The sequence below is a fragment of the Amia ocellicauda genome, chromosome 19 (genome assembly GCF_036373705.1).
Source record: "Amia ocellicauda isolate fAmiCal2 chromosome 19, fAmiCal2.hap1, whole genome shotgun sequence".
NCBI classification, from domain to species: Eukaryota; Metazoa; Chordata; class Actinopteri; order Amiiformes; family Amiidae; genus Amia; species Amia ocellicauda.
In genome coordinates this window covers 23,352,154-23,376,881 of record NC_089868.1, presented here as the reverse complement: position 1 = coordinate 23,376,881, position 24,728 = coordinate 23,352,154, and the positions used below count along the sequence as shown (strand labels likewise).

General features: G+C 41.8%; 1 protein-coding gene across 2 annotated transcripts in view; it reads left to right on the top strand.

Annotated features, from left to right (window-relative positions):
- pde4ba (phosphodiesterase 4B, cAMP-specific a) overlaps positions 1–24,728 on the top strand; it is a 108,730-nt gene that overhangs the window by 77,693 nt on the left and 6,309 nt on the right. For both annotated transcript variants that reach the window (XM_066692648.1, XM_066692649.1), the window contains 2 exons: positions 14,247–14,359; positions 22,816–22,909. In XM_066692648.1, the coding sequence (XP_066548745.1) occupies positions 14,247–14,359; positions 22,816–22,909 (207 nt within the window). The remainder of the gene's footprint in view (positions 1–14,246; positions 14,360–22,815; positions 22,910–24,728) is intronic.

Sequence of the window (24,728 nt, the reverse complement as noted above, 5' to 3'; positions counted from 1 at the left end):
CACACATAACAGTTGCAGTTGTTGTTTGTGATGTGTCACAAACAGTGAGATCCGTTGTGGACGTAGCCTCTTGAATGGCACCGGTAGGACGACGCACTTGAGACAGAGGACCCGTTGTGCGTTTCATTGTAGTGCCTGACAGAAGTCGAGCTGGAGTCGGGGATTCATTTTCCTGTCAGCTGCTCCCGTTAGGCTCAGAGTTTCAGTCTCGTCAATCTGGATTGACGTCATTCGGGGTGCATGTGGGTTTTGTTGACTTCCTGTAAACACAGATGGACGGACAGTTGCATCCTGCGCAGGAAGACAAGAGAATGGCACTATTGGTAAATCTGAGTTTGGGATCGGTTTTCTTTTAAGAAGCACTGGCATGTCTTAAGGGATTCTGGGTAATGTTATGGTGTAGCCATCATTTTCTTTAGAACTTTGTCTGTACAAAAGATAATTGTTTAAAGGGATGTACATATAGATATGATTTACACCCTTAAACCTATGCCATTCATTGATTAATTTAATACAAAGAAAAAATGCTAATTAAACTATGCTTATGTATCCATTATATCTTTTCAGTTTTTGGTGAATACCAATTAGGGTATAAAGAAAAACTTTTAATTATACATGTCATTGACTGGGTTAAGTGGAGTGGCAGGCAAAAGTATGCAGTGGCAATAGGATGTTTTTACCCCACTGTCTTGCCATTTTGTTGTTACATGTCCACAACCTACTCTTTACTTTCAATGTGGGAAAGATTAGGGGGGTTAAGAAAACAAATCAATTAAAAATAAAAACCTGAAAAGTCTTCATTAGATAAGTCGTCACCCCCTTTGCTTATGACGCTCCTAAATCATTTCAGGAGCTACAGGGAAGTTTGCCAGTGTAGGGGACAAAATGGATGGCGCTAAATACAGGCAAACCCTTGAGGGAAACCTGCTTCAGTCTGCAAAAGACCTGAGAATGGGACGTGGGTTCACCTTTCAGCAGGACGATGACCCCAAGCACACAGCCAAAACGGTGGAGTGGCTTAAAAACAAGACAGTCGATTTCCTAGAGATTTCTGTCCACCAAACCGGACAGATATTGAACAATGTTGCAAAGAAGAATGGGTGAATATTGCACAATCCAGATGTGCAAACCTGGTGGAGACTCACCCCAAAAGACTCAAAGCTGTCATTGCGGCCAAAGAATGTTCTACCAGGTATCGATTCTGGGTTCAATATTTCTCTAACCAAGACATTTATGTTGAATTTTTGTTGTTGTTAACTGTTGTTTCACTATAATACATCTCTTGCCTCTTCAAAGTGTTGTGTAGGTTGTGTAAATCTAAGACAAAAAAGGTTTTAACACCACAAACTGTGAAAAAGTCCAAAGGGGAGGATGCTTCCTATAGCCACTGGAGTCTCCTGGTTGAGTCAGTGTTCAACCAACTCAGAAAATATATCACTGATGATTAAGTATATTTAAATGAGTAACATTCATGAGAGGTGAGAAAACTACACCTGCAGGTGTTGTGTGAGTGTGTGTGTATTATGACTCTTATTAGACTTCTTCTTTCTTATATAAACCATGTTACCGGATGAGTTATAAGACTCTTACTTCCCAAATGAAAAAAAAAAACTCGAAACAATCTTGCTTAACAAAGTGATGTAACAAAAGTTCCCCCTTTTATTGCTAATAAAGACAATAAGGAAAGGGAAAAAATGATTTCCTGTCGGGTCCTGAGCTTTGTCTTCCATGTCAACTAGACAAAGTGTAAGAACAGGAAAAGACGGCAGATTTTTCCTGTTTTTGTGTCACTGCCGTAACCTGTTGGACAAAACAGTAGTTGTTTTTCAAAAACCAATTAACAAACTACCTGTCTGTTAGCTGACTGGGAATGTACATGGCATTGCTTTTAATTTCCGAGTGACCCGATTCAAGACGTTGCTCTGGAGTCGCAGTTCTTAAATATTGCTTGGATTGACACTGTTACGTAAAGTCATAACAATAGAAAAAACATAACGGGGAAGTACTTGATATGTATGTTTTGTCGGTATAGACTGTGCGATTCCAAAATATTGACGCAACAACATTCAAAACACAGCATTTCACAATGTTTTTGACAGGATGTAGCGCCCCACTGCCCCCTGAAGTCAACAAGGATGGCTCCATCCTTGAGATAGATGGCTGTGGGCCATGAAATGTCTAAAATGCTTTTTTTCCTTGAACAAATATATTGCACAGCATTGTGAATCGAATTTACACTCTCTAAACCAGGGAAAGAGTTTGTCCTACACTTCGTTTGCTATGTCAGTTTCATATCACACTCGGTGTCAACGTAATACTTCAAAACATCTTAATAGTACTAGTTGTGCCTGCTGTGCTACAGTTCAAGACAGTTCATATTGTCTTGGCAAACCTGAATGCATAGATTATCTCGGTGTTGGTTGATCTCCGGAGATGATATGACAGATTGGCTCGAAGGAATTTTGTCGTGATGACTGGAGTAGTTGTAACAGGTAGATTAGTTTCACACTCCTCAGCTTTGGTGGATGTTTTCAGGATTCCTGGCAGAAGGATTTCCTGTTGATGGTGTTCAGGGCTCGGACTGTCAGACTCTCCAGATTTGTCTTTTTATGAGAGCAATGGAAAGACCCAAAGCGCCCCAGTGTGACCGTGCATTTAGCTCTAGCCCTGAGTGTGTCAGAAAGCTTTAGCAGTGCCATGATATCTATTTTGCTCACTTCTTCCTACCAAATATACACATGCTGCTGTTTTTGTTCAGTAACCGTATGGCTAAATTCCCTTCAATTAACCGTCAATGTGTAATCCAAGGGGAATGATTAAAGAATTACCATAATGAAGAGTTAAAGAACGGCCAATTTCTGTTTACCTGTGGTACGCTGCAGCCGAAGTAACAGTTTGATTTGGTTAAAGGTAGGGGGGAAATCTGCGCGTGTCATATGTGGTGTTGAGGTGTGTGATGTTTTGAAAGATGAGGACAGATGCTTGTAATATGTGAGTTTGTGCTGTTTGCTCATTATTATGGGGTATACATTGAACCAAGCAAAAACAGTTCCTTGGTACTGTGAAGAAGGTAAATATATTTGCCTGGATTCTGCCTTTGTCTTAGAAAAACAGCATTTAGTGCGCAAAGGGTGCATCGCTTCAATAATTATGTCACTAGCTTCACTATTATTATTATTTATTTCTTCGCAGACGCCCTTGTCCACTATCACTGAAAAATAGAACAGTGGGCATCGTAAACATCGTGGCATTTGTCATCCTCCCCTCCTGTGATTGGCAGCGCACTCATGGGAGAGATGCGGGCAGATACGTCAGCCGTCCTAGAAGAATAAATATTTCCCAGAAAAAATGAATCAAAAAGGCGGCTTTAAGCAGTTTGGCTGTGCATGACAGCATTGGCGCTAATCATCGTTGATATTCTTTGTAATCGGGTCCTGTGACTGAATATAGATAAATACGGGCACAACAAGCACCTTTATCCCAAATCAGAGGTCAGGGTGTTTTGTGTTGTGCGTGTGAATTTCTTGAAAAAGGACAATCAATCAGGTGGGATGCAGTGTTTAGTTCGATCGTTACAGTTATCTGAAAAAGACAATACTGTTCAGAGGTGGGTGGCCTATAGGCAGCTTGGCTAAATGTACTGGTGACCCCGGACTTCTGACCGATCATATTTACGACCAATTTTAAAATGCAAAATAGCCCCTAAACCCCCCCAATTTACAACCACAGCTCGCGTTTATGACAGTGTACGATGCAGCATCCATTTTATTGCATTATTTGAAATATTTTTGCCCTTCACTGTTTCTGAGAACAGGAGTAGTGATGCAAATTCCCCCACCTTCTTTTTTCCAAGAAACCAAGTTATTTATTTGTTTATATATATTTGTTTGTAGTTAATAAATGTTTGTAAAAGCATATACTACTGTTTTTATTTCGTTTTCCTCCATTTCCGTCATCATATTTGGTATTTTTAGGCTACGAAGGGCATGGGATTCCAAGAATGGAGGCTTCATTTATACCACTGTGACTGTGGGAAATAAGGGCTTGACTTACAACTTATAAAAGCTCCACTTACCACGGTCCTCCAGTAACCAACGAGGTCCTAAGTGTGAGTTATGCGGGTTGCCTGTATACCCCATAACAATGTGTAACATTGCGTGTTACTATGGGGAACATGTGAAAAAAATTTCTATCAAAGCTGCCTATTGGTTGCTGTGGGCTGTCAGTCTGCTTGAGTGACAGGCCGAAGCGGCCAATCGGCAGCTTTGTTAGAAACATTGTCTGGTGAAGGAGATCAAAGATTACAACTGGATCACAATGTCAAGTCAGGTGTGCTTTTGGAGTTTGTCAAGAGTTGTACACACTTCTGAGAGGCTGCGAACATCAAAATTAATGATTACATTTTAAACAGACTACAAAACCACCATGTGAGTAAACATGCATTTTAAACGCTGGCACTGAGACTATATTTCTGTGAGCAGCAAAGAAAAGGCCTTGTTAATTTATGAAGTTAGAAAAAAATGTAAGCACTTTGTGAAATTAGATTGAGCATGTTTATTAAGTTATTTCTGCGCAATTGCGTTTTATGAGGGCGACCGCTGAATCCTTTGTGAGTCCTGCAAACTGACGTCTGTTTTTGATAAATAAACGATGCAGTCTTTTCAGGTTATCATCAGATTGTAAAAGCATCAGTGGGGCCTTTATATGTCGGTATGCCCGTGTGCTTGTTTTCTCACTGAATACAAAGAATACATTATCAGATCATTCAAAAGGCTTTAGAGGCGCAGCAATTACACGGTTGGCCATGTGTGAGTAAATGACTGGTTTTGCTTACGGGAAGGACTGTGAAACATCCTGTCCCTTCAACACCCTTACTGTGGTATAGCGTGGTAAAAGCGTTATACGGCACATTGAAATCGTACTCGAATAAACCCAAGCAAAGCAAATGAACTTCACAGTGGCAGCTCCAGAAGAAAGACACACTGTTGATGTTGTAGACGTGGGTGTTGTTTGTTGCCCGTCTCTGTGCTGATTACATGCGTCTCTCCATAGTCCATTCATCTTGCCTGGGGGTTGAGATCTTTTCATTGGCCTTTGTGTTGCGGTAAAACTAACATTTATTACAGATTGTGTTGAATGTTGTTACATTAATTGCAAAGCCACATTCTGTGTGTTTCAGAAAGTCTTTATGGAGTCGTATACTCGCTCAGTAGGGATGAGGTCAGGTCTTGTGGACTAGTCAGTCTTCTCTTCATATTTACAAGATGGACTAGTATAGCATTTTCTTTCACCTTCAGTGCTGCACCTGTATATTTAATTTGTTTTTCTCGTCAAAATATCAACACTTTAATACCACCCTGTTTCAGCAAATACAGGGTAATATGTATTATATTTCAGGAGATCAATTCATACTGGTATACTTCGTGAAATATAGAAATTACGGCACGGAGGTATGGTATAATCTTTGAGCCAAACATCCAGGCAAACACCAGCACTGTGTTTAAAGCCGTGTCTGTATCTAAAACTATTGTTTATGCGTTTCAGTTCAATAGACGCTTTGAGCTGCATTCCTGGACGGTAGAGTCAGAAAAACCTGTGATATTAATGCTGTTAATTCAGTGGTTTCTGCTCCACAGATTTGTTTTTATTATGCTCGTTTTCTCATCCGCATTTTCAAGAGCTTTTTGTCGTACAGTGTAGAATAGTCTGGCAATGGAGAGACTGAGGACTGGGATTATTTATGCCCTACAAGACATTCACTTTGTGTGTTAGGTTGTGATTTTATTTTGGATCCCATAAAAGGAGCATTGGATACTGAGGGGTAATCTTTCTCTCTTTTACTCCGTGCTTCACCCTTCATCCCATCCTCACTTCCAGCACTGTGTTTATACAATAGCTTCACTTTGCGCGAGTCACTCGTTTTTTTCTGAAGTGCTCATTTCCTGCAGTTTGAAAATAGAGAAATAAAGTACTTAAAAAAACGATTTATCAGTGTGCATTCATCAAACAGCAATATACTACATGTAGGTGGTTTATTTTCCTAACACGTTTAGAAGTGCCTCGGGTGAATCCAAAAGCACAGGTATCTAACATTACAATTTCCTGATGTCATCCTTTTCCCTGGAGCGTTTCAGTCCGAACGTTTTCAGGGTGATCAAAGCCATTAAATGGAGACGGAGGTGGTTTTTAATCACACGAGTATTTACGTTAATGAAGAAAGTGATCCAAAGATCTGACTTCTTCTCAGACTGGTTTCTGATGAATGGTTTGTTAGCTATGAAGTCAACTGGGTTTCGTGAAGCTACAATAAACAATCTTGGAGTTTTCAAAATTAAGAAATGTATTGCACAGTCGTTTACAAAACCCTTCCAATGAATTCTTGGTACACGTTTGTTTGTGTTATGTGAAATTATTCTGTGACCAGAAGTACAAGATGCTATGAATACAGCAATTTCTTATGTTGTAACCTCGTACTTCAACCTGCCGGTCCTCATTAAGTGACATGTTGTTGTTGTCGTTGTTGTTTTCTTAATTATGTCTTGACGTAGGACGATAGAACAGGTGTTATTTCCCGGCAGGTTTCGTGATACTGATTCTTGACAGCGGGCGTGGTTAAAGAAGTAAAAGAAAATTGCTGAAAGCATTAATGTGAGTCAGAAGCCTTACCATAATTATGACACTCCTTTGACACTGTTTGCGACTCTTAATTTGTGAACTTCTCGTTGTCTTTCTGAGGAATGAGATCTTTCCTTTCGTTCATCTCCATGTTTTCCAGTTTGAAGGGTTAATTGGTCTGTTTGTTTCAATATGTATCTATAGAGAAAGGACATTTCATACTGTAGGACTTTATGCTCTTTTCCTCATCGGCGCTGAAGAGTTGTCACTAACAGGACGCTGAGATAACGAACCCTTTCTTATGGGAAAACACGTTTCTCACACTACAAGCGTTCATGGCAGTCTTTGCTAAAGTCCAACTGTCACTAGAACTTATTTTCCCCCCATAATGTGCCGCTTCTGTGAAAGTGTTTCTCTTCTGGACGGCCAGGCACTCAGCCCTACGTCGTCCTCCCAAGTGGGCCCTAGTGCTGACGCACCTCTCGGTGATCGGGGGAACTCTGAGGATCAAATCATTTCCAGAGATCATGACCCAGAGTTATAGCCCAGCGGTGCCGTAGTAAATTTAAACAGGAACCGTCCTTCCTGGAGACCCGAGGGCTTTCCACAGAAGACAGATCATCAGGAAATGTTGACTTCAGATCTTTGATTCTCCAGCCAAGCTTTTTTCAGCATCTCCCTCCCAGGACTGTGAATGAATCGGTAACATCAGCTAAATGGTTTATAGTACAGCTTTGCCAAACACTTATTGTAAAAAGCCCAAAAAGAGTAACTGAAATCCTAGCTTAATGTGGCATTTTATACTCATTCATATATTTATTCATATATGACTGCAGTCCTTACAAAGAAGTATACGGCGAGTGAAGAATATGCCCAATATTACACTTTAGGATGTATTTGATTTTCTACGATTGTGATAATGATGATAATTATCTGGGGTGGGGGTGGGAGGACTTACAACATAAACATAAATATCAGGCTATCTGTATATTCGACAGAAGAGTGCTGGACAGACTGCGTATGAGGCTGGTGTTTGATGCGCCGATCGCCCTCTGAAGGGATGTGGTTGTGCTGGCAGTGTGGAATATCACGTCTTCATCCCAAACTCCTTCGCCCTCTGTTGTGCGGCGCTGCTGTGAGACGAGACTTATGTTTATCACTCTGTGTGCCTGGAGACCGTGTGACATAACACATCATATTTACAGCTCTGTTCTTTGTCCAAACTCAATGTGCAATGTGCTCAGTGCCTGGCTGCTCAACTACATATAACATAAAACAAAGTATGATTTATCACACTAAGAATTAAGAATGTAGTACGTGTCCGTGAGTAAGCAATGGGAAACCACCATTATCATAACTCTTTAGCAGAGGACTTGTATTCCCTGTTTAATTCCCTATATAAACACAGCGATGATGTATTTCAAACTGGATTTTCACAGTTTTGAATGCTGTCTCCAGCTGTGTTCTCAGCATCTGGGATATTCCACTTCTGACCTGCTTTGATTGAGAAGATGTGTGTATCTTCACGTGTGCATCAGCTCTGAAAACACTGTCGGACAGGGTGCTCAACCTATCCTATCTAATCAGTTGGAAAGGACGATAACAGAAAGATTGGCCCACAAACACATACATATTTGTGTAATCTGATCACAGGCTGGTACAGAAGTCATGGTACATGTTGATCCCTCTCCCATTTTGTGTCTAGTGAGTGAAAGGTCCCATCAGCACTGGCTCATCTTGCGGATGGGTGCAAATTGTGAAAGTATTTCTTGGTAGTCCTTACAGTATACTGACGTGGTACTTATTTTTGTGTTACAAATGTTAGATTTTATCTCTGCGGTTCCCAGATTGCACTAATTATTAAGAAACAACAGGCATTCATTATTACAACAGTCTTTGAATCTGTCTGCCTGTATATAAAAATATTTATGGGTCAGACATGGTATTAATCATTTTTAGACTCCTCTTAAGTGTGCCCTCCTAACTTTATTCTCCAAAACCTTCCAGTAAGAAAAACAAAACCTGTCAACCATCTGCCACACATTGAGTTAAATACTCTCACAGTGCATGTACTTCTATATCCTGTTCATACAGACACACATGTATGTGCATACACACACCTACGGTATGAACAGTGACTTTATATGACTGTATCAATATCCTTGGGGTTTCATACAGACCATTGCAGACACATCATAAGCAGATGATTATGGGCTGTAGGAGCAGGTACAGATCACAGCAAACCACAAGTCTGCCTGCAGCCAGGGTCTGAGCAATTGATGAAATATTACAACTGTAAATATTTGTACTCATTTCATCTGTTTGCCAGATTAGTATTGGCTATAAACCACCTAGTTACGCGTGAGCTTTCCTGAAACTTGCTCCTGGTATCTAACGACCCTTTGCGAGTTGCAAAGTTCTCCTGCGAATGAAACGCTCGCTTCATTAAACTAAACGTCGTTGAAGGAGACCACCAGTCAAAACAACACTCCCAGAGAGTCGGGGGCGGGGGGTGGTCCGGGGCTGCAGCTGTTTCGGCCGGCCAGCTATCTTTGCCCCTTGGCAGCTCGTTGAGTATTTGATGCTGGCCGTTGCCCTTTGAATGCTACGCTTCCGACATGCTTTAGAGTGCAGAGGTAACCGTAGAAGTGAGCGAGAGGAAGATCCCTCGACTGATTTTGAAATGATGCGTGTATGGAGCGCAGAGTCTGTTTTGATCGGTGCAGAGTACCTGTATGTTGAAGAAGCAGGTGCATGTTCAGTCTAACACTTTGCAACTTCATTGCCAATTGCCTCACATAGCCCTTCACAAGATGAAGCGATAACGGTGTGGAAATCAAGGTGGATCGCACTGCTTTTCACATCCAAACGGCATGGGAATGGTGCCAAAGAGCTCATTTTTTATTTTGTTTACGCATGGGGAGAGAGGGGAAAGTTATAAAACATATCTTTAAAGAATCTCTGCTGTCTGAATTTGCAAACTTTCCGTCTATTACGAATATATGCAGTATATATATAGATATTTAACATTTTGTCTTATGGTAAATTAAAGCTATGGATAATATAAATAACTAGCCACATTTATAGTTTTATAGTTAGATTTACTTGTATATCTAAAGGAATTCGGTCACATTTAACAGAATTCCGTTTCTTCTGGATGCTTGTTATTCTGTTTCTTTGTGAACTCATTATAATTCCCATCCAGAAGGAAGTCCAGTTCAGGTTTTTATGGCGTTCGGCCCCAAACCGGTCCTTGAAAGCTGGAAGCATGCACCCTCGTAAGTATTTGAATTATGCAATTGACGTCAGCACAGTCATAAAGTAGACGGCTGCCCAACCCAGCAGTATTCCCATGCCAAACGCTGTGAGCTGCCCTGCAGAATTAAAGAGGGAGGAAAGGAATCAACCGACTCCTTTTGTTTTGATATTTCAATAGATTTAGCCACCAAATAAACGCCACAAGAAACTTTCGGTCTCTGTTTTTGTGCAGAAGCAAACAATGGTCCCTCTGTCAGGCAATCAATTTCAATTCCCAGAACGCTACTGTAAGGGGAAGGAGGAGAGTACAAAAACCCCCTTCTGATATTTGACTATCCTGAAATCATTACTTTCCCTTTTAAATGAGATACTTTGGACTCCCTACATCAGAAAACGGAGAGAAATGTATTCCTGCCGATTGTGTTTTGCACATTCTTGATGTGCGACATTTAATTTATTCTCTGTTTTTGTTCGCCTGCATAAAAACCGAACAACAAGACTGAGCTCTTTTCGGTTTGCAGGAGAGAAACGGGATGCGGGTTCTCGGATTCTGCTCCGGTTTCCTTGCCCAGGATATTTCCCTGACTTTTCCTCCTGCAACACATTGTCCTTGTATAGTAGTCGCCTGTTCTTTATTTCATACTTCGATCGTGTGTCATTTAAACAAAATGCATTGTTTTACTTCAGGAGAAGATCCATGCAAACTCTTACTCGCATACTTTGCACTGAATAGATGGTTCACAAAGGGCTAATGCCCCCTAATCCATGCTAATAAGACTGTTTGGGGGCAAATTCAAGTCACAATAACAATGCCACCATTGAGATGTGTGCGTACCCTCCCTTTGGGGGCTGGCAGTTCAAGTCAGGTGAAACAACAAAGCCATTTCTATGTTTCAGAATGCTTTGACCCAATATCTCTTAATACAATTCCCGATTTATCTTATATTCCTAGTTATATTAACCTCGTCCTGAGTGCATCTCTGGGTGTCAGATACCAATGCAAGACCTCATAGCAGCCTGACAATTTTGCACGTAACTCACAAGTCTCATTTGGGTTAAGTGAGAACACAAACTTGTTTGTTTGTTTTGCTGGCAAATTCCTTGACAATAGTGCTGTTGCATGAGTGCGTGAAGTGTGAAGTGTGCAACGTTGCGTGCCACGGGAACCCAGAGCAGGGCTAATCTCTCCCCCGGTTTGTCTTAGATGTCAGAGGTGACCCAGGGTAAATATGTTCTCAATATTTCCAACCAAATACCCTCTTTCTTCTCATCATGGGTCTGACAGTAAAACGGGGCACTGTAAACATTTTGCACGACAGGGAGCTTCAGCCAGATATTAACGAGCATAACTCGATTTAACTCCGCACAGAGGTGGTCTTGTGCGTGCGGACGGTTCTTACTGTAGATTATTGTACACCCCGATTTATAGTCCCAGCATATTCCTTGAATGCAATTCTACACAACGTGAGGGAACTAACGTGGGGGATCGAGTTACGCTCAGTGTTAGAGAGACAGCGATTTGTAATTTGAAACCTGAGAAAAGGGTTTGAAATCCAATCGCTTCTTGGCTTTATGTGGTGTCACACCGCAACTCTGTTCTGTGTGTTTCAGTCTCTGTCTCATTAGTAAGAAAGCATCCAGTTTATTCTACATCCCCGGAATGGGACATTAAACCGAATCCTATTCAATATCAATAAAAACCTCAGAAAAGTAAATTGGTTATTCACGCTTTGGCCGGGACACTCACAACATGACTCTACGATCTGTAATTGCCTTTGAAGATGCTCACATTAGCTTTTTAGTATTGCTTTTATTATTATTATTATTATTATTATTATTATTATTATTATTATTATTATTATTATTATTATGACATTTCTTAGTGGACATCCAGGGACAACTTACAATACATCACATTATTTTTACATACAAATACCCATTCATACAGCTGGGTTTGTACTGGAGTTTTCCACCAGTTCGAGAGCTGCCCCATAGGACAGAAAAACTCTTGAGGACAGAAACCACACTTCTAGATACTGTTCCCTCTTCATGTAAAGCTATTTTTACTCCGTTCTTCCTGCTGGTGTGTCTCTCGGTTTCACCTGATGCACAAGACTATCATCTGTGCTCATGGTGTTGTTTGCCACATTTTTCATCTATAAACACAGTAAGGGGTGTGAGGCCTGAATGGGTCCAGCCTGTTTAAAGTGTTTTCTTTTATTTCTCTTTCTCTTGACGTGTCGGGTTCCGCGGTTCTCTACTAGTGCCTTTGTGTGTTTCATTGTGTCTCTGGAAACGAATTTGAACATAAAGTCTGTTCCTTTTTCTTGGCAGGGTGCGATTGTGCCCTTTTAATATCAACATTAGCGGGGTCTGATTGTTAGTAGTGTGTGTCTCAGTCGGATGAGTTATAGTGAATCCAGTGACACCTGGTTTACGGTAGATTGTGTAAGACTGAATACGGTGCGCTTCTCTTCTCGGTGAAACAAAATAACGCACGCGCACTGGCACATGTGCTTATTTCATGGGAAACCAGTTTCATTCTTCCTTTCATATTTCCTGGTAGTGGTTCTAGGTTTTGAAAAATGGTGTTTCCACATCACTGTTTCAGTTTTAGGAAGTCAAATCATAGTTTTTGTTTTTTCTGTACAACTTTAACCCTACTGGGAAGATTTAGTCAGTGGCAGGTCTTAAAACTCTTACTGTCTTCTCAAGACTGCGGGTTTAAGTTGAAGCCTGACAGATAAGGAAAATCGAGACTGGAGTTTATGTTACTTTATGTCACAGATCTGAAGCAGAGATACGTATGCACGGTCTCTGTTTGTTTGCTAAGTGTATATCACAAGTATATCAGGGGAGATTTATTATTTTTGTAACGGTGCAAAGCTAGACCCAATACTCTTTAACCTTTCTGCAGCAGAGCTTGATTCTAATAACCAGATGACCTCATATTTAGTGGTAAGAGATCTGTGTATTAATTTCCTGGCTCGCCCTTCTTTTAGAGAAGAGCCAGCAACCACATCAGCGCCTGCCACATGTGGTGAGCGCCGGAAACCCCCTTCTTACGTGTGTGTGGTGAACCAGCTCTGAGTCTTTTTCATGTTTTATGAAAGACGAGCCTGCATGATGCAAATTGAGGGGACTAATATTTGTAAACTGTGTTTTTGTCGGAGAGGAATAGTTACTTGACGCGGGTATTATGCGTGGAATTACTGCTTCATGGCTGCGCCTCGTCCAAACAAGGTTGTGCGTTATTCACAGTGCAGTCTGAATTATTTTAAATGTCAAAACCTCGTCGTTTAGCCTTGAACGTGGTCGCTAGACGAGGCAGTGAGGTTTCCTGAGGTTTTGAAGTTTAATGTCTCCATGACTTGAATTCTGCTGTCACACAGAATGACGGCTTCAATTTATGCACCACCTGTGCTTGCGAGAAGTCGGTAATAATAAATAATCTTGTGACACAAACGAGCAATCCGAGAAACTACCCAGGCCCCGGAGTTGTGTTACAGCGGCGGGTCTCTCTCTGCGTGTTGTTGACGAAACCCAGCTGCAGCCTCCGCTCCGCTCCCCGTGTCAGTCCACTCCGGGATTTTCCAGTACTTTGGCAAAAGGTCTGAAGTCTGGAGGGGAGGATTTGATTTACTTGGCAAACAGGCAAGGGGCTGACTGTCCTCAGACGGGGGAATAGGGTTGATGTCTCATGCTGCAGCGCAAACACAGCCCTCCTTTGATTGTAGCCCCGATCAGAGAGGGGGATCTCGGTCGGCACACAAGTGTGAACCGTTGCACCTCTTGTGAACTTGTCTGGGGCAGCAATTTCAGACTGTGCCGTTAGGAAACCTTTTTTTTGTGCACGTACCTCTCCGACACACAGGCTTGACTGTCTTAGAAAAAACTGATTTGATCCCTCAGCCTCCCCCTCCCTGTGACTTTTAAATAATTCTGTGAAGTGTCTGAGCTTATCTGAGGAATCAAATACACAGTTGGTTCATAGCTGATAAGAGGTTGTCATCCCTTCAAGGAAACGTCTAGCGCTTCCTCCACATAACCGTACGTGTATGTAAATGAACTCGAGAGCGAGCAAGGTCCTCCCACCGCCGTCCTCACTCACTCAGGGTCTCACTGACATCAAAGCTGACACAGGCCAGGGGGCAGGCTTTCCACGTTGAGAGAGAGAGAGAGAGAGGGAGAAAAAAAGGAAAAGGGCTTCAAGTTGCTATCCCACCAGCGTGAAAGAAAGTGACACCTTATACTCATGATGAAGGAGCTCTGTGCGAAGCTCAGCAGCATAGGGCTCAGCCGCAGCAGTGACAGTGCTCTGGAAAGCATGGAAGAGCTCGACCCTAACTACATGTCCATGTGTTTGTTTGCAGAAGAGTCCTATCAAAAGCTAGCGATGGAAACTATGGAAGAGTTGGACTGGTGCTTAGACCAGCTCGAAACGATTCAAACGTACCGGTCTGTCAGCGAGATGGCGTCCAATAAGGTAAGGATTTTAATTTAAGACTCTTTTCATTTTTAGTGAGGCACTGGGATAAACTTTTTTTTTTTTTATGAAACAGGAAGGCAAACATTAAATATTGCAGTGTTACTCCAAACACTTCAACATGTGATGATAGTAGTTTTATAGATTTTATGGATTTATACTTTAGAATTCTGCAGTATTATATTTGTATTTATTTTTTGACACAGATTACGTTTTTCTTGAGTGTCATGTAATGCTTGTGAATGAATACTTACAGTAACTGTCTATGCAAAGTGGAGATACTGGGTTTTTGGTTTTGAGAGTATTTTCAGACCTTGGATGTTTTGTGCATGGTGACATATTTAGTGTCTGTTCAACACAGAAGTGTATGAAGATTGTACTTGTCCAAATGTTCAAATTCTCCACAAATATGGTTTTATCCAACTAATAGATGCACTGATCTCTGACATACCTAACGGAGAGATTCAGAAATGACAGGTCTGTGTTTCTGTGATGGCATGCTTACTTACTAAGGAAATATAAATACACGCTCTTAGATGTAAAAATGTTTTATCTGTGTCCATTTGCAAGAACACAAATGAGGCGTTGCTGATGAATTTGATTAATTGAATCCAGAGCAGTCAGTGGAAATGCATTCGTTCACACCGTTAAGAGTTTAAGATTTATATAATCAAACTGAAAGGCACTTGATTTCCAACATGCATAATATTTAAAGCTCCTTTTCAAGATAATCAAACTCTTGCTTGTGCATTAAATTGAACAGAATTTATAACTTCAATAGAGTTACAGAAATCCAGATTATATGTATTGCATCTATTAATATTAGCAGTCACTTCTGTACAAAATAAAACCCCAGATAAAGAGAGGCACAACCGTTTTGCATAACAGGAAACGTGTCATGAATGGCCCGGTCAGAACTCAATCAATGCAGAGGAAAGACCGGTCCAAACAACAGCAGCGGGGCTCGGAGTGTGGCGACTGCACGAATGACCGGTGTTTTTCCTGTTCTGCGCTTTGGTCCTGGTTCCTGGCTCGGCAAAACCGCTGCAGAAAAGTTCATTTCCAGACGGGGATGGGGGGGGGGGGGAGAGAAGGAGAGCCGCAGCTGGTTAAAGTGTGACTCAAATTTCCTGTCTCCTTCCTGATCCCCGCTCTGCCAGACTACAATGGAGAGGAGAGGAGGCCAGCCGAGCCGCGGTGTTATTTTTTTGAAGCCACCAACGTCATCAGGAAGACAAAAGAACACAATTCATGCACACACAAGTAATCTGACTTGCAGCTGGTCAACAGAGGCAGAGATGGTGACTCCAGATGACATTGTCAAGGTTGCTTTAGTAAGGGGCCTGGCGTGTTGATATTTCGGACAATATGCGTAACGAGGACGTTGTAAAGAAGTGGTCCATCTCTCACAAGCAGATGTGAAAAGCTGACATACTTCCCAAGTTACAACCTCACTTATGAATGCATTCTTCCAGTGGTATGAATGCCTAAGGTGTTCAGATTGGTGTAGAGTATTGAATCAGGGACCAAACTGACAAAGGAAATACTTTAAAAACATATACAGCACATTAGATATGCTGAGTTGTGTAAAAAATGGTTGACATAACAAGATACAATTCTAGTTGGTCCCGTTCCATCTCTAAAACACCTAAACTTACTGTTCTGTAAATAACACTGGTCCTCGGGTGATTCAAGCATAGAAGTATAGACATGCATTTAATCTGGGCTGTTTTTTCATGCAGATACACCTTAAATGCATTTTAAAATAAGCCTACGATCCCAAATCTATTTTCCTGCACGAAAAGAAACGTGTAATAGGTTTGCTTTGGGGTAAATGTCTAAAAAAGCTCCTGAAGTTGGTCGTTCTTGTTACGACACGTACAGCGGAGGAATTTGAGACCGTGATAAACAATTGAGACATATTACGAATTCTTTCTGCTCAATAGAGTCTGCGGTCATTGCAGTCGCTTACGAACCACTTTCAACAGGACAGACCCATCGGGGCTTCTAGGAAAACTAATGTTTACAGTAAACACATCGCTCGTGAAGATTACACTTCATTTCACAAGCTCACCTCTGTAGATTTTAATGATATCTAAGACTGTAAAACAATAAAAACATTCACCTTTTTAAATTACTGTAATGATTATAATCTCTAGCTTATTCCCATTGTAAAGCAGTCAAAAATGTTATTTATAGTGGGGGGGAGAAAAGTGAACAGGTGAAGTTGAGCAGCTGTTATATTAACTGAACTACATCCTTGTCTTTGTTTGTCTGTTAATCTCTGCTGTGTAATGGTTTTCAGACCAGCCTATTAGCTCAAATCATAGTTTTGCAATGTGGGGATTTTATCTTCACACACATACGTGTTGTTGTGCACCCTGGGGCAATACAGGAGGGCAGGATGTTGCCGGTAAATAACAAAGCGGGTCACAGCCACCCGGCAGAGGAGTGGCTCTCGCACAAGGAGAGTGATACCAGATGCCGCAGCTGTATCCTGCATATTTAAAGAGTACAGCGTCGGTGCCTGTTAGTCAGTAGTGCGATTGCGTTTCCTCCAGTCTGTACAAATCGTCTCGGCTTCGGAGTCTGTCTGTTCAAATGAAGAGACTGGGAAATTTTACACACACACACAAGAAAATGGGATTCTGTTGCCTTCAGAGAGAGAAAAAGTTGTGGGTTGTTAACTGTTGGAAGCAGGTGAGTGTCTCATAACTTTGTACTGTGTTGTCTGCTGTGTTTCAGGGTTGGACAATGATTTGGGCATTGATTGAGTCAGTAGGACACTTTGTTTGTTGAATTAGTAGATGTTTTGGGAGTCATTTTTCTGTGATTTTACAATTTATGCATTATTCTTGACAATTGTTCCAGATTATCAAATGCTTTACTCCAGTCTTAGTCTATTATGTCTGTTGTATAACAAGTAAGTGATCACAACAATGCTTTATATATATATATATTACCAAAATGGATGTAGAATTTCAAATTGTCTGAGGAAAGGGAAGATACCTATGGTGCACACAGGTATTTAAAAGGTCTGAGAAGTTGTGCATGGGACAAGATATTGGCAGAAATACTACAGATTTGCTCTTATGCTCCTGAAAAAGTTTTGCAGCAGTTTTTCCAAATCTTGTGCCTTTATCTGGTGTTGAAGTGTGCAGATGCACTAAGTCTCTCAGGGCACTGGGTACTAAACAGCGATAGCTCCCTGCAATGTGAGCAAATAGCTTTACTGAGCAGTTGACCGAGGTTGAAGATTAAATAACCAGCTTTGGAAGTTTAGTGTTCAGATCCTTTGGCTAAATTATTACTTCTGCTTCGAAGGGAACAATATATGAACGCAGTATTAGTGCAGCTCTCGTCTGTGCTTGAATCAACAGCAACGGCTAGTGAGTTTAGCTTCCTTTTCTGCTTTTTGTCTTTGTGAGGCATGGGGGAAGGCAAACAAAATAAATACATAAAGCAAAATAAATTTTGCGACAAATCTTAATGGAATCTGTCTTGGAAAAATACAAAGCACAAACAAGAAGAGTCTTCGGGAAAGCAGTCTGGAGACGTTTCCATCCTGTGATGCCAATATGTCTCAGTCTGGTTTCATTAATTTTCTCTCTCCCTCTATATATAAAAAAAACATCTGTGAGCTTAAACTGCCCGTCACCCGACACACAGGGGGCATTGTTAAAAAAATAAACCCTGGCAGCGAGAAGCGGACAAATTGACTTCCCCACATCCACTGACCTACAGGCAGTCGCTCACACAGAAGATGCCGTGGCAAAGAATAATCTTTTGCAGCCTTCTGAATCATTGCCACACTCGTTTCCTCCGTTTAACGTCATTATAGGTTGCGAAAGAAGTGGACTTCTGCATTTGATAATTGAATCAGATGTAGCAAGCGACTGTACATGAAACGTCAACCAGCATTGTAACATTCACAAAACGTATTCCATTCATTAAAATACTGGTTTTGCAATGTAATTACATTAAATATTAATATTGTTTCACACTGAAGCAAACAGGAGATGTAAATTGCTCAATTTGTTATTTTTCTGATCTACATATTGCATTTACTGCTCAAGAGGAATGTGTGCAGCTGTTTTGATAGGAAGTGTTTCAGCCCAAGTGCACATATCACAGATTCCTCATTGCTCCTAATATTTAAGACATACCTACGTACTTGTTTGTCTGAAATCGAGAAGCTGATGTGACTAATATGAGGAAGTGAGGTGCAATTTTGGGAAATATCTTGTCTCATATTTTGTTCGCTCGTCCCGTCAGTTAATAATAATACCCCGTTTTATCTGCAGAATTCCCCCATCACTGCGTGTCAACCGGAGATTCTTTTATTACTAGTCCAGAGATGATGATTTCTCATGTGTCTGTAATTTGAATATCCCTAGGGTAATTATTTAGAAATCGTGTGAAGTCCACTTTACCGACAGTGACAAAGAGACAGAATTTAATACATTTTATATCAGTTTTCTGTCAATCCACAATCGCATATAATCATATTTCTGTTGACATTATCTTCACTGTGAAATCGGTACAGCCTGTAGCACCCACTGGTGGCCAAATGAGGAAAGGCTGAATAAAAGGCAAAACCGCATCGAGAAAATAATAATCGAGGAGAAGTCAGAGGTCACTTGAATGGTCTGTTTCCAACATAAAGGAACAACAGTAATTATACATGTTGGCTTGGCAAGTGTATTTATGTATTATTATTGCTGTTATTGTTATCATTATCCAAATGTAGGATTACAAGTTAACAGAAAATGCATATAAGTGTGTACATATTATTAATATAAACACATTTAAAAAACACGATTTATATGTGTGTATATACTGTATTCCTGTGTGTTTGTTTAATTAGGCATCAGTTAAATAAGCAAGTACCCATAGTCCCATGCTGACGCAGTGTTTCAGCTGAAATAGTCTCAGGAAATCCTTTGAGAAATCCCCGCCTTGCACTTCTCCTCTCCTCTCACCCCCACGGCCCGGGAGAAGGTCACGCCGTGTGGAAAAACCCTGCGATAAGCATGTGTGTTGGTGCTGCCCGTCCTGTGAGGGAACGCAAACAGCGCCACATGCTTTATTAACTAATAATTTATAAGAATAGTCGTTATCGCCTTAGACAGACCATTTAAAACAAACATTTCAAGGTCTGAAATTGTTTCAAACAATATAAAGATGGTGAAATTATTTAAAACCTGAATGAAGAGGAAAGGGAACAGCTTGTGCTGCGAGGCAGAGCTCTCACGATTATGTCCGTGCTGCTGGTTCTGGCTTCATGTTCTGGGATTTGTGCAGCATGCAGTCCGTCTCCATGTGCAGCCACGCACAAAACCACATCAGAAATCAAACTGAAGGGCTTTTCATTCTACCCAGGGAAAAAAACCACAAAAGCACAGAATAATGTTGCACTAATAAATACACAGGATGATCTATATTTCTTAAAAAGGTTGCTGGACCATCCTGGTATGAAATTAGCGGCCTGCTTTCACAACGAGGTTTCATCACCGCGCGTCCGTGGGCTGGAGCAGATTCGCTGCGGCCCCAGCTGTCAGAACATCTTAGTCTGGCGTCCATTAATGGGGAATTCACTCGGCATTGCTCAGCGGTCCATACAGAAGAGCACATGGTGGATTCTCCCCCCGGGCTGCGCAGACAAATGGCAAGACATTGTGCAAGGAATTGTCAATGGTATCGGAGACTGTGATTCAGGTTTTACAGAGGAAAACATCTGACACGATCGCACTTTGATTAAAAGCGGCGCCTTGTGCATCACTCTCAGTCCCTCTATTGTTCTTTAACACAACAATGAAACACCTATAGTTTAAAAACAGATAATAGCATCCCTGGGGCTGAATCGTGTATTCTGGGTTAAACATTTACCTTTTAAGTGAGCTGGGTTTGACCTGTGATTTCACAGAGTCACATAAATGTACCCCACACAAGAGAGTAAAATATGGTTATAAAGGTATATATTAGTGGTACATTTAATTTTAAGACTGATCTGATACAGACCTCAATTCATGCTGCAACATGGAGCAATTGCGAATGATAATTGTTTGTAATTACAGAAACCATGCGAAACAAAATAAATATTCGAATTAGCCATTACTAACCTCGTGGGGTATCGCATTTTTATTGTGCTGTCATTAATCTACCACATTAAGACTCACCATTGACTTTTTCTTGTACCTTTTAAGACAATTAAACACACCACTGACAAAGCATCCTGGGAAAGACGGAGATATTGACATGTAGCGCGTGTAATGATTTTTAGAAAAGCCCCTCTTAGTCAGACACTTAACGGCATCGTGTGGAGCATGTGACTGCATCCCAGGCATGTCTGCGCCCGGCTCATCCGTGGTCTGTTTTGAAGGGAGACCTCACAGACGCGGCGCAGGGGGGTCACGTGATGCTGTTGCCATGGCGTCTAAATGTTCATTTGATTGGTGGTACTCGGTTCTAGGCCAGGGTTTCTACCAGTGGGCACGGTTGAGGTGATGTCATTGAGAACGGTGAGAAAACCAATTATTCCCAGATGTCTCCTCGAGAAAATAGCCAGTTCTGCTGAGACGCCAGACTCGGTTTACTGTAAATACACAGCCGCCTTAATGAACAGCCTTCAGATCGGGCGGTCACCCCTATTATGAGTGTCAGAGTGCATGAAAAAAAAATCAAAACATCGCCTCTATTTATCTGCCTGTGGGGATTTAAATTTCCACGAAAAACATAAATATATAAACTAATCAAACAGATGCAATCGTGTGGAACCAAGCATTCAATTAAATTAAAGGCAGTACGCCAAATCAAGGTCAGGTGAAAATCTGCGAGATGGAAATGAACCTTGGAAATGTGTGGCTGGTTCTGGTTGGGAAGTAAATCTCCCTTTTAATTAATAGGATGTGCACAAAACGATCATATTGTGTATTGTATCTGAATACACAAAACAGGGGTCTCTGAAGGTGTTTGAGGGTGTTGGTGATTTGAGAAATACAGGATAATGGATGTCACGCTTTTTGTGGAATAAAGAAACAAAAACTGTGGAAAGCATTCAGAAAAAGAGGCAGATTGTTCCTCGTTACATAACAACAACAACAACAACAACAAGACGGCAGTGATAGCATATTAAACCACAGCACCGCAGTGCTCAGGTTGAGAAGCAGGGGACCCTCCTGAATAGTTTTGCATACATAAGCAGGGGGCTCCCTCCATTTTCTGTCAAATCATGTGTGCTTCTGCAGAGTGATTCTGTTGCTGAGGCTCGAGGAGGAGAGAGGAGGCATGTCTCTGCAGCGCCGTGCATCCGAGCGAGACTAATCTGGAGCAGGAACCCCCTTCAGCCAAATAAGCATCCGAGGCTTTTCATAATTCATCAGTCCTCTGCCTCTGCCAGGGAACTGCAGACGCTCGGAAGGATTCTGGCTGCTCCATCCCTTCCCCGATTCCATTATCTCGCGCGTGCCGCCACGTACTGTAACCCAGCGCTGCTGCAAAGATGGAGTGTGTGAGGGGGCTGTCTGCCATAGAGGATACCAGACCCTTTTTTGGATTTGGTTTTTTTTTGTGCCACTGATTCCTAGCAGGAGACCCGGGATCTAAACGTGGGATTCCTCTGAGCGCTCGTATTTTTGCACAAGGAGTTGTTGGTGGCTTTGCTAAAACGGGGTCCAAAATGCCTGAGGCGAACTATTTGCTGTCTGTATCTTGGGGTTATATCAAGGTGTGTAAATTAGCTTGTTTTTAATTGATTTTAAATTGACTGTGTGTGAGAGAGGAAGATGAGATACTGTAGGTCTGGGGCGTACTGTACTGTAAGGACTGCAGGCTCTCCAATGCTATGATGATACTTGACACTGTACTGTATCTGTGCGTTGCATCCATCTTGAGCTGTGTCTGCAATTATATTTCGATGGGCTTCACAGCTGTAATTGTTTTTCTACAGCTTGTTTAAAATCGTGCATGTTAGGATTCAAGCCTGGCAATGATTTAGGCTGATGTCAGAAATATGTCAGGAGATGCTAATCATTGCATGGTTGAAATTGAATGGTTGTTTCTTCTCCTTTTGTGACATAAATGCATTTTTATAAGGATATAGTTTTAGAGCAACTATAACGAGTCGTTGCCTAATCCAAATACATTCTTCATTTGTGTATCATCATTAAAAATGCAAATTGAGTCGGGCTTTTCCGTTAAAGGACACACACACATATATATACTAATTGTGTATAAGAATCCCCTTGCTCTCCTCTAATGAATACACCAGGCTAGGATTGTTACTGATTAATATTTGTATGATCCTGTCTTTCTGAGTGTGAATTTGGTTGGAAACTAATGCATGGAGAGCAGAAAGGCTGGAGATAATTCAAGCCACTGTGTGTGAAATGTAATCAAAAATACCAAACAATGTGGTCAAATCTAACCTGATTCCCCCTTTTTTGTGTGTTTTACAGTTCAAGAGGATGCTGAACCGGGAGCTAACGCACCTGTCGGAGATGAGCCGGTCTGGAAACCAGGTGTCTGAGTTCATTTCCAACACCTTCCTAGGTAACTACACCACCACTTTATTCTTTCTTCCTTTCAAAAAATAAATAAACTCCTTGTAGAGACATCACACCAAAGCTTAACATAAGAACATGCTACTGAATGTGAAAACTGTCCTTAATGATCGTCATTAACACACCTGGCCAATTTTAGGAGAAGGTCCATTTTGTCTCTTCCCAGAAGCTCGTAGCTGTAATCGTGTCATTTAAAACACTTATCCTAACGTCCATCATTTTGGGGAAACAACTACTGCATACCCATGCGATTTTAGATGGGGAGGGGCAAGGAGGGGATCAATACACAAGTTGGTGCCATGACAGATATTCATATGATGCACCACACTGTCGAGCGAAACCCCCGAGCCAGGGAGAGGAGCTGCGGGGATTTTACGGTGCGAAATAATCTGAGGAATAATTAGTCCCACGATGGGAACAAAAAATCCATTCCCTGATAGATATTGAGATGGAAACGAGCCCTGAATTCCCTGAGCTAGTTAAAGCGAGCTTATTGGCAGCCGGAGAGAGCGGGGGGGAGCGCGGCTGGCGGGGTCAGGAAGCCCACCCTTCGTTCCTCATTCACACCAGAGGCGAGGGAGTCGCGGCCGCTCGCAGGAAATCAATCTCTCCCCTACTTAAGTGGCCGGGCACGTAGCGCGCCGCGTTGTAGCACCGCTGATTGGCACCCGTGGTATTTACAGCCATTTCTGACGGATTTCTGCATGTGGTGTTTTACTGCTGCTCACCATTCATCTCCGGGAAAGTGACGGGGAAGGGGAAAAACGACAACGGGGGGGGAATCTTTCGAGACTGTGGCCTTATTTTTTTTAATTTGGTCTTTGTTATCTGAGATTAGCGTCGTCCGTCCAGGAGGGTAGGGTTTCTCCGGCTCGGTTCTTTGCCTTTTTAACCACCTGCCTCCTAAGGAAAAAAACAAAACAATGGTGAGGTTTCAGCATTAACACTGCAGATATAACTGCGCCTCTGTTTCAATCCGGTCTCATCCGGTCTGCAGGGAAGATTCTGCGCTGCCGAATCTTCCTGGCTGTGCCGGGGGGTGGGACGGGATTGGGGGGGGGGCCCTCATCCTGCATTTTGCATCAGTCCCGGTGGTCCCCCCCAGTGGTCCCCCCCAGTGGAAAGCAGAACGGTAGACTCCGTGACTCACACCCAATTAGTGACAGGGAATTGTGACAGCTTGCCTTTTTTTTTTTAATGTTCCTGCATTGTGAAGTTGCCAGATGGGTATTCGTTTCAGTTTCCTCAAAAAAGAGAGAGAGAGAGAGAGAGAGAGAGGGGGAGAGGGGGAGAGGAGGAGAGGGGGAGAGAGAGATTTGGTGCAGAATTAGCGAGGAGCTGAAAGTGAGCCATCTGGGGTCGAGTTTGTTCTCCCCCTGCAATTTACCGCAGGAATTATTTTTGTAATAAACTCCCTGTCTGTCACCCTGCCCCCCCAGTCTCCTGCATCAGGATATCTATGCGTAATTTATTATTATTATTATTTATTATCCCCAATCCAAATATATTCTCATTTTACAGACCGCTGCAAACAATAGCCCTGCTTTTGAACCATTGGCAGTGTGGTTAATTTATTTTGTATTACTTTAGTCGAATATTGATTGTTTTAGATGAAGATTTTCATGTGAGAAAGGGCGATTTTTCTCCAGGCGTCGGCTTTCTTGTGATGAAGAGGTCGCTTTATGATTAATATACACAGTGCAGCAACAGAACCGGCCTTGTGAGGTTTTTTTTTTGGTAAAGGTCGTAGGTCAACCCACCTCTATGGAACGTTACTCATTAAACCGAACGTCCTGAATTTGACAGCT